Source organism: Syngnathus leptorhynchus, chromosome 6, assembly GCF_054491065.1.
Source record: "Syngnathus leptorhynchus isolate UIUO chromosome 6, UIUO_Slep, whole genome shotgun sequence".
NCBI classification, from domain to species: domain Eukaryota; kingdom Metazoa; phylum Chordata; class Actinopteri; order Syngnathiformes; family Syngnathidae; genus Syngnathus; species Syngnathus leptorhynchus.
Window position 1 is genome coordinate 311,839 of NC_141200.1, and position 15,770 is coordinate 327,608.

At 54.1% G+C, this 15,770-nt stretch overlaps 3 protein-coding genes across 8 annotated transcripts; all 3 read left to right on the forward strand.

The window, feature by feature from the left end:
- The first annotated feature begins 64 nt into the window (after window positions 1–64).
- Window positions 65–3,277, forward strand: LOC147054975 (serine/threonine-protein kinase pim-3-like). 3 transcript variants are annotated; one of them, XR_015066394.1, is made up of 7 exons: window positions 70–595; window positions 823–932; window positions 1,269–1,319; window positions 1,703–2,066; window positions 2,204–2,380; window positions 2,463–3,144; window positions 3,259–3,277. XR_015066394.1 is itself a non-coding variant. In XM_085914138.1 (6 exons), the coding sequence occupies exons 1-6, from the start codon at window positions 517–519 to the stop codon at window positions 2,624–2,626; spliced, it is 945 nt and encodes a 314-aa protein (XP_085770264.1). In that variant the 5' UTR covers window positions 70–516; the 3' UTR covers window positions 2,627–3,184. The 3 variants fall into 3 exon arrangements, 2 of the variants coding, with proteins under 2 accessions (XP_085770265.1, XP_085770264.1); XM_085914138.1 differs by lacking the exon at window positions 3,259–3,277 and having other exon boundaries at window positions 2,463–3,184; XM_085914139.1 differs by lacking the exons at window positions 1,269–1,319; window positions 3,259–3,277 and having other exon boundaries at window positions 65–595; window positions 2,463–3,184.
- A 279-nt stretch (window positions 3,278–3,556) lies between these two features.
- ftsj1 (FtsJ RNA 2'-O-methyltransferase 1) lies at window positions 3,557–6,189 on the forward strand. The gene is made up of 11 exons (XM_085914140.1): window positions 3,557–3,620; window positions 3,986–4,132; window positions 4,275–4,344; window positions 4,441–4,552; window positions 4,695–4,773; window positions 4,841–4,893; window positions 4,994–5,047; window positions 5,132–5,234; window positions 5,307–5,390; window positions 5,571–5,674; window positions 5,746–6,189. Exons 2-11 carry the CDS (start codon window positions 4,012–4,014, stop codon window positions 5,908–5,910), a joined length of 945 nt encoding a protein of 314 aa, XP_085770266.1. The 5' UTR covers window positions 3,557–3,620; window positions 3,986–4,011; the 3' UTR covers window positions 5,911–6,189.
- A 107-nt stretch (window positions 6,190–6,296) lies between these two features.
- On the forward strand, window positions 6,297–14,450 carry LOC147054977 (bromodomain-containing protein 1-like). 4 transcript variants are annotated; one of them, XM_085914124.1, is made up of 12 exons: window positions 6,298–6,641; window positions 7,751–9,153; window positions 9,234–9,393; window positions 9,463–9,591; window positions 9,805–9,933; window positions 10,001–10,313; window positions 11,063–11,707; window positions 11,788–11,914; window positions 11,994–12,130; window positions 12,672–12,766; window positions 12,944–13,107; window positions 13,374–14,450. In XM_085914124.1, exons 2-12 carry the CDS (start codon window positions 7,814–7,816, stop codon window positions 13,615–13,617), a joined length of 3,483 nt encoding a protein of 1,160 aa, XP_085770250.1. In that variant the 5' UTR covers window positions 6,298–6,641; window positions 7,751–7,813; the 3' UTR covers window positions 13,618–14,450. The 4 variants fall into 4 exon arrangements, with proteins under 4 accessions (XP_085770247.1, XP_085770249.1, XP_085770250.1 ...); XM_085914122.1 differs by lacking the exon at window positions 12,672–12,766 and having other exon boundaries at window positions 13,374–13,549; XM_085914121.1 differs by lacking the exon at window positions 12,672–12,766 and having other exon boundaries at window positions 6,297–6,641; window positions 9,234–9,591; window positions 13,374–13,549.
- Window positions 14,451–15,770: the final 1,320 nt, after the last annotated feature.

Sequence of the window (15,770 nt, forward strand, 5' to 3'; positions counted from 1 at the left end):
GTGTGTGTTTTTTAAACGTCCGGACGAACAGCGTTCCAGGTTTCCGGGATATCCCTGCGCTTATCCTGCTTCGTAAATTGAGTCCGCTTCCTCCGATCTACTGTCCATCCTTCCCGCGTTAACGGAAAACACTTGTAAAGTATATGGCGTCATGTAAAGGCCCGTGTAGTGTATGTCGAAGGATGGAAGAACGAGCCACGGCTTTTACGTGCATGATGTGGTGGCGGATGGATACTTGAGTTGAAAACGAGGCGTACATTTCAAACTCCTCCGCCTCTCCACCATAACGCCGACCGACCGACCGGCCGGCCGGCTGCTTGGGCGAGACGAGTGGCGCGCCCGCTCGCTCGCTCGCATTAAAATGGCCGATGAGACTGTACCCAATCGTGGCGTTTCTCTTTTATTTCGGCCGTGAGGGCGACCGAGGCTTCCTCCGCTCCTCGGGAGTCGTTAGCCACACGTCTTGGGCATTTTGATAGTTCCATAGATCGAAAGATAAGCCGGCGTCGAGCAATCATGCTGCTCACCAAACTGGGCTCAAGCTATTCCTCCGCCGCGAGAAGCGTGGAGCTGCCGCCCATCAAAGCACAACAAGGTACCAACCACCACACGATTCCTCTTTCACCATGTTCCAACAACTTTCGAATAACATTGATTTCTTCAAACGCTATGATGTCGTCTGTCTGTCTGTCTGTCTGTCTGTCTGTTTAGCCACCTTCCATCCCTTCCCTCCCTTCCCTTCCCTCGTGTTCAGTCATCGCGCTCACAATTGAGTCTTATTGCTTCTGCATACAAGTGTGATTTTGTTTTTGTGTTTCTCAGTCCAAGAAGAAGTGGCTCCGTTTGAAAAGGTGTATCGAGTGGATTCGGTTCTGGGCAGCGGGGGCTTCGGGACAGTCTACTCGGCCGTCCGCGTGATGGACGGCGTGCCGGTAGGCTTGGCGCTGCTTTTGTTTTGCTCGGCTGGGTAGCACGTGGGAGGGGGAGGACGGGGCAGGAGAGGACGGGGCAGGAGAGGACGGGGCAGGAGAGGACGGGGCAGGAGAGGACGGGGCAGGAGAGGACGGGGCAGGAGAGGACGGGGCAGGAGAGGACGGGGCAGGAGAGGACGGGGCAGGAGGCGTTGATCGAGCGAAACCACATCCGCTGCGGGGAATCTCAGAAGAAAGAGTCACTCACACACTTTGTAGTCTTATTAAATTGACAAACATGACATGAGAATAACAATCGCTATAGTTGTAAGTGCTGTTTGCGTTGTGTCAATGCAGGTAGCTGTGAAACACGTGTCCAGAGACAGGGTGACTGAGTGGGGATCTTTGGTGAGTTCTTTTGTTTGGTTTTCAATTAAGATTTGGCTGGCACGCTAAGTTCAAGTTAGCACGTCTGCCTCAAGGGAAACGAAATATTCGTCGTTGGTCAATTTGAGTCAATAGAATGAATAGTTCATAGCAGAATCTGACAATTTCTTGAGAAAAACAAGAAATGAATATGAAGTAATCAAGAATGATGCACAAGGAGAAATGAGAAAAAGAATTGACAATATGAAAAAACTGAATTGGAATGGTTTCACTCATGAGAATGAAAACTGACTTGTGCAGTCATGGTCATTTCATGATTGTCATTTCCACAGCTGGCGTGATCTTTTTTTTTTTTTTTTTCCCCCCCCTTCCTGTGACCACCACTTCTATTCTCCCTTGGATAGTGCGGTAGCGTGGTTCCGCTGGAGATTGTGCTATTGAAGAAAGTGGGCGGGGCCTTCGACGGCGTAGCGCGCCTGCTGGACTGGCGGGAACACCCCGACGGCTGGCTGATGGTTTTGGAGCGCCCCGAGTTGGCCCAAGACCTCTTTGACTACATCACGGAGCGTGGCCCCTTGGATGAGGCGGTGGCGCGCGGCTTCTTCCGCCAGGTGCTAGAGGCGGTGCGCCACTGCTACGCGTGCGGCGTGGTCCACCGCGACATCAAGGATGAAAACCTTGTGGTGGACCTGCGCAGCAACCAGATCAAACTCATCGACTTTGGATCGGGGGCCCTGCTCAAAGAAGGAATTTACACAGACTTTGATGGTGAGTTTGAGCACGTTGAGATATAAAGCCAACGCTGTTGCTGCCAATCCAATCCATGTCGTGATCCTTGCTCTAAAGGCTTTGTCAGCATCCCAAAACGTTCTGAATCGGGCTCACCATCCCGATTGTGTGTTCAGGTACTCGCGTGTACAGTCCCCCGGAGTGGATCCGTCTCCGCCGCTACCACGGCCGCTCCGCCGCCGTGTGGTCTCTCGGGGTACTGCTGTACGACATGGTGTGCGGAGACATCCCTTTCGAGCGCGACGACGACATCCTCGGTCGCCGACTGCGCTTCGGCGTCGGCGTCTCCTCGGGTACCGGCGACCTTCGCGCTTACAGAAGACCACCGAACTTCCTGCCGGATGGTACCTGACGTTTCCTCTTCTCTTGCGACAGATTGCCGGCAACTGATCGGCTGGTGCCTCAGCCTGGAGCCCTGCGCGCGTCCAACCCTGGAGCAGATCCTCCTGCACCCTTGGGTGACCTGGGATAGCAGCCATGAGAAGGACGAAGAGGAAGAAGGCGCCGCGTTCCGTGCGGCATCTCAGGAAAGCGTCTGATCGAAAATGAAGAGGCAGATGCTGGTCTTCTCAGGTTTTTTTCTTCACGTTGTAGCAATCGTCAGATCCTCGTGCACAGTCAATGCAATGATACGCTTGGATATATTTGATATATATTTGCTATTCGTGCGAGTATATTTTCGATACATTTATTTATAGAGAACCTTCCACGTTATTTATACACTACATTTTTCTAAATGTTTTTTTTTCCATTTTGTTTTGCCATGTTGTTTTTAATAATTTGACTACTGAAGCATATTGCTGCATATTAAGAGATAAATTGTCACAACACTTTTTTCAAGTAAAAAATGGTGTTTCCAATAATATGTTCTATACGGCCATCATGTCATCTTCAGTTGACAGCAAATGGCCGCCCTCTGGGAGGGAAAAAAACCACTGGCTTGTTCTGCTCCATTCATATTGCACAATCGCAATATTCATCCGAATGCTGTCGCACCACATGGAGCCGTATAGAACGGACATCTTTGACTTGACTTCCGCTCAAATTTCTTGTTCAGGTGTGATAGATGATGCATCAAATAAAATATGCTTCCACAAGCTTTTTTGTCACACATTTTTTCTTGATGAAACCTTTTGTATCAATAGTAACTTTGTGTTAAATGTCTGGCCAGAGTTGTGATTCGAACCAAGAACCGCAGGACCGAGGCAGATGTGCTAACCACTAGGAGTGAGCCAGATGACTCATTGAATGAACCAAAAGCTGGTATTTAGTATGTAAAAAAACGTATTAGATTTGCTTGATTAAAACTTGTTTGGCGATCCAAGTAAAGGCAAAATGTTTTGAATTGATTTGATTTGGATTTCAGTTTAATCGTTGTCATTTTGTCCAGGAATTGTCACAATTGTTTTATTTGAAGTGCTTATTTTAGTTGGGCGTTGAAGTGGCAACGTTGTCTTTTTGAACAGGCGCTTGGGAACAGCTTCCGAGGGGGGTCCTACCGGCCGGAGATCAGACGGAATCGCCTTTTCTGCCGTAAGCTTAGCACAACAATTTAAGCCAATATACGTCGTTCGTAGTCCAAATCATGCAACGCTGTAGTACAAATGAATCATTCATGTCTAGAACTGGACTTTACGTTTCGAGCATTCATATTATTCGCTAATCGGTTGGCCCTAAAACTGACGTTGAACTTCAATTGAAACGATGTACTTAGAAGATGTAAACACGGTTAAACAAAATACATACATAGGAAATGCCTTTACATCGGCTATCACCTAAAGAGTCGAATGTCAGCGGTTTTGCGCACGAACGCTGTTAGACAGGGACACAACCCTTTTGGGAAGACGACTTTGGTTTTTTTGTCGGTCGTCTGACATGATGATGATCTTGTCCGGCAGAAGAGGCTGGTCGGAGGCTGGTCGGGATGGGGCGCTCGTCCAAAGACAAACGGGACATTTACTACCGTCTGGCCAAAGAGGAAGGCTGGCGAGCGAGGAGCGCCTTCAAACTGCTGCAGCTCGACGAGGAGTTCAACCTATTCACTGGTTAGAGACCCACCACAAATCTCTGGAGGGACAGCAACAGTACATGAAGGAGCAACAATGATATATGGAGGGGGGGGGGGGGAATCTAACCACCGTATTTGGAAAATGTTTTGCCTTACTTGTTTGTTTGATGTGACGTCAGGTGTGAACAGGGCCGTGGATCTCTGTGCGGCTCCTGGAAGCTGGAGTCAAGTTCTTAGCCGCAAACTCAGGTAGACATCCCTTCAACAAGAGTGAGGGCTGCTATTTGATCCAAAATGAACGGCCTCAAATTGGTCTGGATTTGAAACAAGTCTATTGTTGTTTAGATATCACGGGGAGAAGTCTGAGGGCGGTGAAGATGTGAAGATTGTGGCCGTGGACCTGCAGGCTATGGCTCCTTTGCCAGGAGTCACGCAGATTCAAGGAGATATCACCAAGGTGAGAATCAAGTGAATGACCAAAACAAAGTCCATACCAGGTTCTTACAACATGCCGCGGATCTATTTATGGAAGCGGCCAAAGACTTTCTGATGAAAGCACACAAGGCGCGGGCCAACGAAACTAACGCGCATCATCTCAGGTGTCGACGGCCGAGGAGATCATCCGCCACTTCGAGGGCCGCCCGGCCGACTTGGTGGTGTGCGACGGCGCTCCTGACGGTCAGAGGCTCGGGCGCCGCACCCGCCAGATGCGCATCCCTCACGTGCTGTTGTTTTGTCACCATAGTCACGGGCCTCCATGACGTGGACGAGTACATTCAGGCCCAGCTGCTCTTGGCTGTGAGTTGCCAGGCTTGCTCTTACACAAGAACGGCGGACGGACGGACGGACGGACGGCAGTCGTATGAACTGTTGTTGTTTTTTTTTTTTTTAACTTCAGGCGCTGAACATCACCACCCACGTTCTTAAACCAGGAGGAACTTTTGTGGCAAAGGTCGGTTCTTGTTGTACTGTTCAAAGTCAATGTATGTTTTTGCTGTGCATAAGTGCCAAGCGCGTCTTTCCTTTCTTCCGTCAGATCTTCCGAGGCAGAGACGTGACACTGTTGTACTCGCAGCTCAAGCTCTTTTTCAGCGGCGTGACGTGCGCCAAGCCTCGCAGCAGCCGCAACTCCAGCATAGGTCCCTTTTTGCCTTTCTCAGCGTGGAGGAGCACGTTCAATTCTCTCACGTGTTCTTTCTGCTGGCGTGCAGAAGCGTTTGCGGTGTGTCACAACTACCGTCCTCCGGAAGGTTACGTGCCCAACATGTCCAACCCTCTGCTGGATCACTCCTACGGTAACGGCAGATGAATCCTTTCGAATGATTCATTCAAGTTTGTTTCTTCACAATTGGATGAGCGTTATTACTGTTTGCAGAAATGTGCCGTGTTTTTTGTGCAATTCAACGAGAAATGTGATCATTGGTCCTGAAACATTGGTTTACAGAAGCCTGGTTCTCTTTCTTTTTTTTAATCAGATGTAGACTTCAACCAGTTAGAAGGTCCAAACCGCATCATCGTTCCGTTCCTGGCGTGCGGAGACCTTAGCGCCTTTGATTCCGACAGAACCTACCCTCTGCAGGTGAAGTGGCACTCCATCACAAATACTGGGTTAATGCCCTTCAAATTTGACTTGGTTCAAATTTCCCGCAGCTGGATGCCGGCAAGGCGTACCGGTACACGCCCCCTACCCAGCCGCCCATCAGCCCCCCTTATCAGCAGGCCTGCCACCTCCGCAAGAACAACCTGCTCTCCAAGGAGGAGCCTCCTTCTGCACCCGGACCACAGCAGAGCCGAGACCGGGCGCAGGCCGACTGACCCGGACTGAGTTTTATTAGCGTCGATGGCATCGGCTTATGTTTGAAAGTTTTGTTTTTAAATTTTACGGCTTTGGATGTCTAATGTTTGTCTGTATGCCCTGACCACTGACTTGTGAGTGTCTTATTTGGAGTTCAAGAAAATGAGTCGATGGATATTAAAAAAATGTTTACACTTATTTTTTGAAGACTGACCACAGTGGAACCAAAAACCATTTTTCGAAATTCAGATTCGATTTTTGAAGGCTTGTTTCACAACGTTTGAAATGCTGTATTGTTGAAAAGAATGACTTGGGAGTGAGAAATTGGAAAGGCTTCGACTCGACCACTTCCTGGTTTGGGTACGCGTGACGTCATGACGCAGAGGACTCACAGCCGCATTGTTGTTGGGGGAAGCAAAGCAAAGCAGAGCAGAGCAGAGCAGAGCAGAGCAAAGCAAAGTAGCGCAAGCAGGCAGCTAGGCGGCTCGACAGCTCGGCCCGAGCACCGCAACGATCGAGCTAGCGCCAGCACAGCCACCAAATTTGCTGGCGCCGCGCCGCCGTCGAATTCTTTGCGGCCCGGGCCTTCTTGTCTGTCGCTCTGGGTACTCTGCGGATCTGCTCAGCGAGCGCCGGCTGGATGCGGATTTAAGCTAAGCGCCGCCGGGGCTCCGCAGGCCTCGCCGCCGACGCCATTGCTACCTACCAGTCCTGCTCTCTCTCCTAAAGCGGAATTTGCGATCAAATTCAGGTGAGTTTAGCCTCGGTCCAACCTTTTCATGTCCCCTTCTCTATCACCAAGCCCGGGTGGTCGTCAGACATCAATGTTGACAGCCAGCAGGGAGGATGTGACAACTTTTTTGTTTTTCTTTAAATCCCCCCGTGGGTTTTTCTTGTGTTCGTCGCCATATTACCCCCCGCCTGTCCTGTCCTGTCCGCCCGCCCTCACTCCCTCTCTGTTCCTTTGAGCAGGCTAATCGCGGCTAGCGATCTGGACCCGCTGCGTTTATCATCCGAGACACGGTGGCTCTCCCAAAACACGAAAGCAAGTTTCCCCGGCGGTGGGACTGTTGCGTACAAAAACAAAACGGCCGAGCGGACGCTAGCTGCGGACGCTAGCACTTTCTGCTCCACATTCGGTCAGGTCAGGTCAGGTCAGGGGGAGCGAGCCGGCGTCGAGCCGTCCGGCGGAGGCACGCTGGGGCCGCCGCCGCCGCGGAGGAGCCGAGCACCCCGGGGTGCCCGCCTCCTTTCTTTCCACGACTTCCTTGCTTTGCTTGTCTGCTCCCGCAGTCAATAGCGCGAGCGTCAACCGCTTCGAAGAGAGAGAGAGAAAAAAAAAAAAAAGAGATTGGCCTCGTGAAAGGGGGGACAACCTTTCTTGTACTTCAACTTTCCTACTAAAGCGAGATGAATTTCTTTGAAATCGTATCCAAAGTACAGTGTGACTTCCATGTGTCAGCACAGCAATACACAAACTCTGAAGTGAGGCGAGAAGCGTGTGAACTTGGAATCATCTTACTGGTGCACCCCTGCTCAAGTTGTTTTGTTGCGCTGCCGCCTCATTCGGTGGGGAGAGACTATGTGATCGCTTGGAAGTGAATACAAATCAAACACTGAAATTCGACAACGTTGTTGAGACTACGTCGTAGAAATGTTGCCATTCACGCATGTGTTTTCTAACATCACATTGAGGAACCAAAAGGAGACGCTTGCTTGCACACTTCTCCAAATAAGAAAAAAAAAACGGTCAAATTAAACATTGTACGGGCGGGCGGGCGGGCGAGGTTTATCTGTCGGCAAAGCTCTGATTTCTACCCACGTGGAAAACTTACCCCGGCGGGTCGGCTGTGTTTTCAGAAGCGGCGATGAGCAAAGCCGCTCGGCGCTTTTCCGCTCTTTGATTTGGCAGCGAGTGGCGGCATGAAGAAGAAAGCCCGGCACCAGCGCCCGGCGGCGCCCAAGCGTGACTCGTCGCCCATCAAGCCGTCGCCCAACCGGGAGACGCTGACGTACGCGCAGGCCCAGCGGATGGTGGAGCTGGAGGTGGACGGCCGCGTGCACCGGCTGAGCATCTACGAAAAGCTGGACGTCGTCGGTGACGACGACCCCACGGCGCAGGAGATCCTGGAGTGCAACAGCAACAAGGAGAACCACGAGAAGCCCCGCCAGGTCCCGGTGCGCTCGGCGCGCCTGCAAAACAGCCAGCGCAAGAAAAACGCCGCGCTGGCGGCACCGCCGCGCGGGGGGGCCGCCGCCGACCCCCCGCCGGAGCCCCGAGTGAGGACGGTGGAGTACAACCTGCCCGTGGTGCCCAAGAGGCCGGCGGCGTATTACACCTACGCCGAGCGGACGGCGGAGGAGCTGGACGAGGAGGTGGAGTACGACATGGACGAGGAGGACTACGCCTGGCTGGAGCTGCTCAACGAGAAGCGCAAGAGCGACGGCATCGGCCAGGTGTCCAGCAACCTCTTTGAGTTCCTCATGGACCGCTTTGAGAAGGAGTGGTACGCCGCCGCGCTGGGCCGCAGCGAGCCGCCGCGCTCGCTGGTGGACGAGGACGCCGTGTGCTGCGTGTGCATGGACGGCGACGGCGCCGACAGCAACGTCATCCTCTTCTGCGACGCCTGCGACATCGCCGTGCACCAGGAGTGCTACGGCGTGCCCTACGTGCCCGAGGGCCGCTGGCTGTGCCGCCACTGCCTGCAGCGCCCGGCGCGGCCCGCCGACTGCGTCTTCTGCCCTAACCGGGGCGGCGCCCTCAAGAGGACGGACGACGGGCGCTGGGGCCACGTGGCCTGCGCCCTGTGGGTGCCCGAGGTGGGCTTCTCGGACACGGTCTTCGTGGAGCCCATCGACGGCGTGCGCAACATCCCGCCCGCCCGCTGGAAACTCACCTGCTACCTGTGCAAGGAGAAGGGGGCGGGCGCCTGCATCCAGTGCGACCGGGTCAACTGCTACGCCGCCTTCCACGTCAGCTGCGCCCAGAAGGCCGGCCTCTTCATGAAGATGGAGCCCGTCGGGGAGGAGACGGCGCCGGGCGTCAAGAAGACGGCCTACTGCCGCAGCCACACGCCCGACGGCTGCGACCGCCGCCCGCTCAACGTCTACGAGGAGCCGCACCCCGAGAACGGCGCCGTTCGCCACAAGCGCGGCAGGGCCCGCGCCAAGGCCTGGTGCAAGAAGCGCAGCAAGCGGCCCGAGCCTCCGGCCCGGCCCCGGCCGGAACCCCGAGGCGCCGGGCCCAGCATCACCTCCTCCAGGTTGGCCGGCCGGCCGGCCGTCGCTCGCCGGCCGATTGCAAGAGCCCGCTGGGATTAACGTCTCTGGCCTCCTCTTTCAGTCTGGACACCATCCTGAACCAGGTGGCCGTGCAGAGGAAGCGTCCCTTCGTGGAGCGCGTCCTGAGCTACTGGGTGCTCAAGAGGCAGTCCAGGAACAACGTGCCGCTCATCCGCCGCCTGCAGGCCAACCCCAGCCAGGCGCCCAAGTCCACGTCGGCGGTAAGCGGCCAGCCGCGTTTGAGCCCGCGGCGGCCGGACCCGCCGTTATATTTGGGCCGCTCGCTTCAGGAACGCACGGAGAGCAACCGGGCCCTGAAGGAGCAGCTGAAGGAGTGGCATCGACTCCGACACGACCTGGAGCGAGCGCGTCTGCTGCTAGAGCTCATCAGGAAGAGAGAGAAACTCAAGAGGGAGGAGGTAGGCGGAGCTACCAGCAGCCACATGCCTCGCCATCAATAAGGCCGAGAGGAGACGTTGACGGCGAGCGGCAGCCTTTGAGAATCTTTTTTTTTTTTTTTCCCCCCCCTTTCTTTCCCTACACAGCCAACCCTTTCTGCTTGCACTTTTTCTGTCTCTCGCTGCAAATAAAAGCAGGTCTTTTCACGCGTGGCCATTTCTTTTGCTCGCCAGGTGAAGCTGCAGCAGTCGGCGCTGGAGGTCCAGCTGACGCCTTTCAACATCCTGCTGAGGGCCGTGCTCGGTCAGCTGCAGCAGAAGGACCACTACAATGTCTTTGCTCAGCCCGTCAGCACCAAGGAGGTCAGGGTTTGTTTGGTTCCCCCCCTCCGGTCCCTCCGAAAGCAACGGTATTCCTCCCCCATCGCAGGTCCCGGACTACCTGGACCACATCAAGCAGCCCGTGGACTTCTCCACCATGAGGGCGCGGATAGACGCTCACTCGTACCGCAGCCTGGACCAGTTTGAGGCCGACTTTGACCTGATGATCGCCAACTGCATGAAGTACAACGCCAAGGAGACCTTCTTCTACAAGGCGGCCCAGAGGATGCAGGACCTGGGCGGCGCCATCCTGCGCCGCGCCCGCAAGGAGGCCGACCGCATCGGCTTTGAATTCTCCAGCGGGTTGCTGCTGCCCGAGGCCCCCAAAGCGGAGGCGCCGCCGCCCTTCGCCTGGGAGGACGGTGAGTGGCTTCTCGGGAACCTCCGCGCTAATGTCGGCGTCCTAAAGATCCGAGCGGCGCACGTGAGACCCGTCGGGCTTTGTGAGAGCGCCGTAGTTTGGTCTACCGCCGTATACCATTCAAAAGGGTCCTTCTACAGGGCTCGTCGCAAAACCCCCGGCCAAAATCCAGCCGTCCACAAAGAAGGCTTAATTTGGCGAGCCTCTGGAATTTCTGCAGGCAGGGTGGGACTTTCCAGAGTACTGGAGAATCCACAAGAACCCGCCGACTTCTTTTTCTCTCTCTGTCGCCGAAAGACCAACGTGTTGTGAGTGTGGAGCGCTTGGGAAAGCTAAAGGCTAAGTCATTTGAGCAATCGCGCCCGGCCCCTTTTCATCCGTGTGAGGGAGGGGGCGGCCATTTTCACACCTGCCGGCCACAGAAAATGACATTTCGGGTCGTAAGCGGTTGGGGCCCGGCCGGCGACAGTGGTGTCCTTTTCTGTCGGCGGCGAGTGGCAAAATGGCCCCGCCCCCTCGGACGGACGGCCTCTTCAATTCAAGGTCCACAAACCAAAGGACCAGTTGGCCCGCACACAAACAACTAAGAGCATTTTTGGCTCAACTTCCCCTTTGAGCGGCTAGTAGTTCCGATTCTTTGCCCCGATCCCAAAGATCGCCTATTTGAGGGCTGTCGCAAATCCGCACTGGCGCCAGCCACCGCAGTCCGTAAAGGTGCTGGAAGATGACGGTGCCTTTCCTGTCGCTCAGTGGACCGCCTGCTGAGCCCCTCGTACCGCCGCCTGACGCCGCTGGAGGATCAGCTGAAGGAGCTGCTGGAGAAGCTGGACCTGAGCGCGGCCATGAAGAGCAGTCCGTCTCGCAGCAAGAGGCTCAAGCTGCTCAAGAAGACCATCACGGACGTTCGGAGCGAGATGAGCCCCGAGAAGCCGCCGCCCGAGCTTCCGGAATCTCCCCGCGCTCCCGACTTGAAGGCTTGCGCTCCTCCGCCGCTTGAGGCGTCCACGCCGTTGGAAGCGCCGCCTCCGCCTGACCCGGGACCGGCCTCCCCGAACCCGACGGAGCACGGCGCCGCCGGCGAACCGGCCGAAGTCGCTCGCGCCTCATCTACCTCAGCGCCCTGCCAGGAGCTCAACGGCCACCTCGGCGACGGCGAAGAAGCCGCGCCGCTGACCGACAGCCTCTCGGGCAGGTCCAAGAGCGTCAGTCCGCAGAAGCCCCCCAGAGACGACGGACAGGAGGCGTCGGCCGTCCCCTCGCCGCCGGGCGCCAAGACCTTCCTGTCGGTGGTCATCCCTCGGCTGGAGACGCTCCTGCTGCCCAAGAAGCGCCCGCGGAGCAGCAGCGTGGACGGCGAGGAAGACGGCCAGTCGCCCGTCAAGCGTGTAGGCACGGGTAAAGTCTCTGGCGTCGGCGGTCTTCCAACGGATGCCCGTGAGCAGTCAAAGCGTTGACGAGCCGCTTGTTTTCCGCAGGGTTGACCGACTGTTTTGTGGAGGAGGAAACTTCGGCGGCGGCGACACCGCCGCTGCGATTGCTGGAGCCTCGACGCCGCTGCGCCTCCGAGTCCAGCGTCTCCTCGAGAGTCCCGCCGGGTACCAGGTGAGGGCGCCCTGTTGTTTGCTTGGCGCAATAGCTGTGTTGACACTTGTCCACTTATCCCTCCGCCCCCCCCTTTCAGCTCAGAGGTGCTCTTCAAAAGTGCCAAAGGGCAACCGACGGCAGGCGCGGCTCCTCGCAAGCCGGCGGACGACGAAAGCGCTCCCGCGTCTTGCGGCGAGAACGGAGAGCTCGGCCACGGCGTCAAGGCGTCGTCAGGTGACTGCGCCGCTCTTTCCGCCCGCCGTTTGCGCTTGGCTGAAGAAACGGCGGCTCAAATTCACGGGCTCCCCTCAGACGCACGCACGCACGCCACGGTTGTCTTATTTATTTGTCCACCTATTTATTAGTTGGGGGTGTTGTGCTAGTGAGTTGTTGAGCAGGTAACAGGAAGTGGCAGATGACTTGCCTTCAAAGTAGTCGATGTCAAATCGTAAAGTGGCCGTGACGTTTGGCTTGACCGCAATCGTGTCCGTCCGCTCTGCATGCCTTCGTGCCGGCAAGGGCAGCGACTACGGGAGGGCGGCGACTACGGGAGGGCGGCGACTACGGGAGGGCGGCGACTACGGGAGGGCGGCTCGTGCGCGTGCGCGCGTCAACATTTGCGTCTCCTTTGGTACTAGAGATGCCGGTCCAAAAGGCTCTCGTGGAAAACAAACGGTCCCTCCCGGGTTTGATCTCAAACCTTTCTTTCCATGGTCACGCTCAACATCCTATTTGAGTACGTGCGCTCGGTAATTGACCTGTGTTGTTCCCGTAGAGGCGTGGAAGCCCTCGGCCGCCTTCCCCTTTGTTGCGGAGCCTCTTAAGCTAGTTTGGGCTAAATGTAGCGGATATCCCTTCTATCCCGCCCTGGTGAGTGTCTTGCCAAGCCAGCCGCCACGCCTCATCAGCCATCAGCCCCTCCCCCACCCTCCGTGCCATCGTGCCTGCTTGTGATTGGCGGTCGCCGGTTTGCATGCTCGCCCGCCCGCGCTCTGGACGAGGGCGCCTTCCTCGCTCGCTCACCTTTCGGCGTGCTCTCCACCGCAGATCATGGAGCCGCCGGCGCGGAGGATGAGGCGGCGCCGGCGCAAAGGTGCGGGGGCGGAACTGCCCCGCCCGCCGCGGGACGTGCTCCGAGCCGGCGAGCGGATGCAGTTCAGGTCCGCAGAGAAACTCTTCCTCGTCCACTTCTTCGACAGCAGGCGCAGCTGGTGAGACGCAAATTGGTCGAGCGAGCTCTTCGGGGCTGTGAGCAAAAAAGTAGTTTGGCATGAAGGTCTCAAACATGGTGTGTGTGTGTGTGTGTGTGTGTGTGTGTGTGTGTGTGTGTGTGTGTGTGTGTGTGTGTGTGTGTGTGTGTGTGTGTGTGTGTGTGTGTGTGTGTGTGTGTGTGTGTGTGTGTGTGTGTGTGTGTGTGTGTGTGTGTGTGTGTGTGTGTGTGTGTGTGTGTGTGTGTGTGTGTCCCCCTCCCCTCCAGGCAATGGCTTCCTAGATCCAAGATGTCTCCGTTCGGCATGGACCACGCTCTGGACCGCGTCAAGCTGCTGGAGTCTCGGCGCTCTCACCTGCACAAGTCGGTGCAACGAGCCTTCGAGCGGGCCATGAAGCACCTCCACCACCAGCAGCAGCGGCGGGAGATGGGCACCCGCTCAACACTGACGCCCTCTCCTGCTCTCGGGAGCTTCCTGGCTCCCGGCGCACAAACCTCAGACGTACTGTAGCCCCAAGACCTATGCAACGTCCACACTTTGCTGACGGGAGGATGAATGTGCCCATGAGACTGAGCGCCTCACATCTGCTGCAACTATCTTACTGCCACGAAGACCGTGCGTGTGTGTGTGTGTGTGTGTGTGTGTGTGTGTATGCATGTTTGCCATTGTGCGTGTGTGTGTGTGTCAGCCTCCTGTAAATAGAGGTCCTGACCTGACACTAATTTATTCCCATCCTCTGGTCACCAGACATCTTGAGGCGGGCGACATGGGCCGCCGCCATCTCGTGGTGCTATCTCATTCATTCATTCATTCATTCATTCATACTTCATAAGTTATTGACTACTCAAGCAAGCTATGACAACTTTGGCATCAGTTGTTTTTTTATGATAAAGTATGTTTTTACACGACTACTCGTTTGTACATATTTCTATGAAATCTAGAGACATGCTCATTGTTTGAAGTGTTTTTTTGAAGAATGGGCCTTAGTGTGGGTGTTTTGTATTTTCCAACTACAGGGGCGAGCAGAATGTGCCTGCGCTTATTTATTGCAAAGCAGATCTTCTATAAATGTAGATGTTTATGAATGACTTTCTAGAGTCTAGTGAGACGATAGTGGGGGCACATAGCGGGGGGAGCGAGTTTTGATTTGGACAGGGTCGAGCTGGCGCTTCTCTTGTGCGTGCGTCACCTGTGTTGTGCGTGTAAATAGTTTTGGTACTTTTAGCTCTGGGAATCAAACAAAAAAGTCATTCTAGCCAACGGGAGTTGAACACAGCCAACACTGTGGATTTGGTTGTTTTTTTTATACACTAAAACACTGAAAAATTAAAATGTGCATTGAATCACTGTGTCTATCCAATTGTTTGTGTTTGCTTACGGTTGTCACGTGATATTAGGCTTGATTGGTTTTCTTTCAACTGCAACGCATTTTGATGAGGTTGGATGCTTTGACAGCCTACGGCGGCCCAGACGTGACCAAAAACCTCCATCATTGAAGGATCCTAAGTAGCTTTTCACGTCGTCGTAGCGCGCCGAGTCCTCTCAGGTTCCTATGATGTTGAAAGGATGACGACAACATAGGTAGGATCCACGTGGACTCAGCCAAAGAAGGAGACAAAGTCAACAAGTCTCCCTCCATTGGCACCTGATTATCAAGGAAATGAAATGTGAAGCCAACCACACGTCAACTGCGTAAGTGACTCCTGTTAGTTTTCTTCCAATGTCTTTTCATGCTCTAAAAGCGTAGACGCCATCATTGGAAGGAAACAGACATTTTTTATTTTATTTTTAAAGTTACGTTATTTTTAAATATTGATTTACTACAATAGTATTTCGGGGACGGATTCCGTAGTGACATCAAAAAACGATTTCAAATAGTGTACCTGTAAAAGAAAAAAAAAAAAGCGTTGTACCCTTAAAAAGAAAATAATTTCAAATGTTCAGTTCCTGTCATTAAAAAACCGAAAAGGGCATTCTGTTTATTTTTTAAGAATGTTTTCAATCCCATTTTGCCACTTAATACGTTTTTCAAATGAATTGAATGATATTTCGCTACCTCTTATGAAATGCTCCAAAACTATTGCATTCTATATTCGATTGCTTTTGTTTGTTCATGGCCATGTGTAAATAAAGGCGCTCATGAATTGGCAGTGAAGAACCTGCGCTTCTCTCCAAATGTGTGTGGGAGGGCCAAGATGGTCGTGCAGCCTAATAAACCAATCAGGAAGCTCCGCGGCGAAAATAATCAATTAGCTGACACGATGCGCTTCCTCCGTGCTATCCCACCTGACCGTCTGTCTTTAGTTACTTTTCTACCTTTATGATTTGGTTTTATTGATGTTTTTTTTTTTTCTCCCACAATTTAAAGTGCATTGCCATTGATCAGACACGTCTTAGAGATTTTTTCTCTCTCCTAGCGCTTGAGTGGTACTGACTGAGAAAAGAATGTGCAAATATATTTGAGAGGGAGGATCCAATAAAATGGTGTAGGCCCCAGTGTAGCACCATTTTGTTCCCATGACCAACTCATTTAGTCCATTCCGAGTGCCAAAATAGGAGGAAGAAAAAGACAAGTTAGCAGGGATAAAAGTTCCAAACAAACAGACGTGTACTTTCTTTTGTGCCAGGTTGTCCCTTTAGGCAGGTAAAATGGCGTGTGTGTG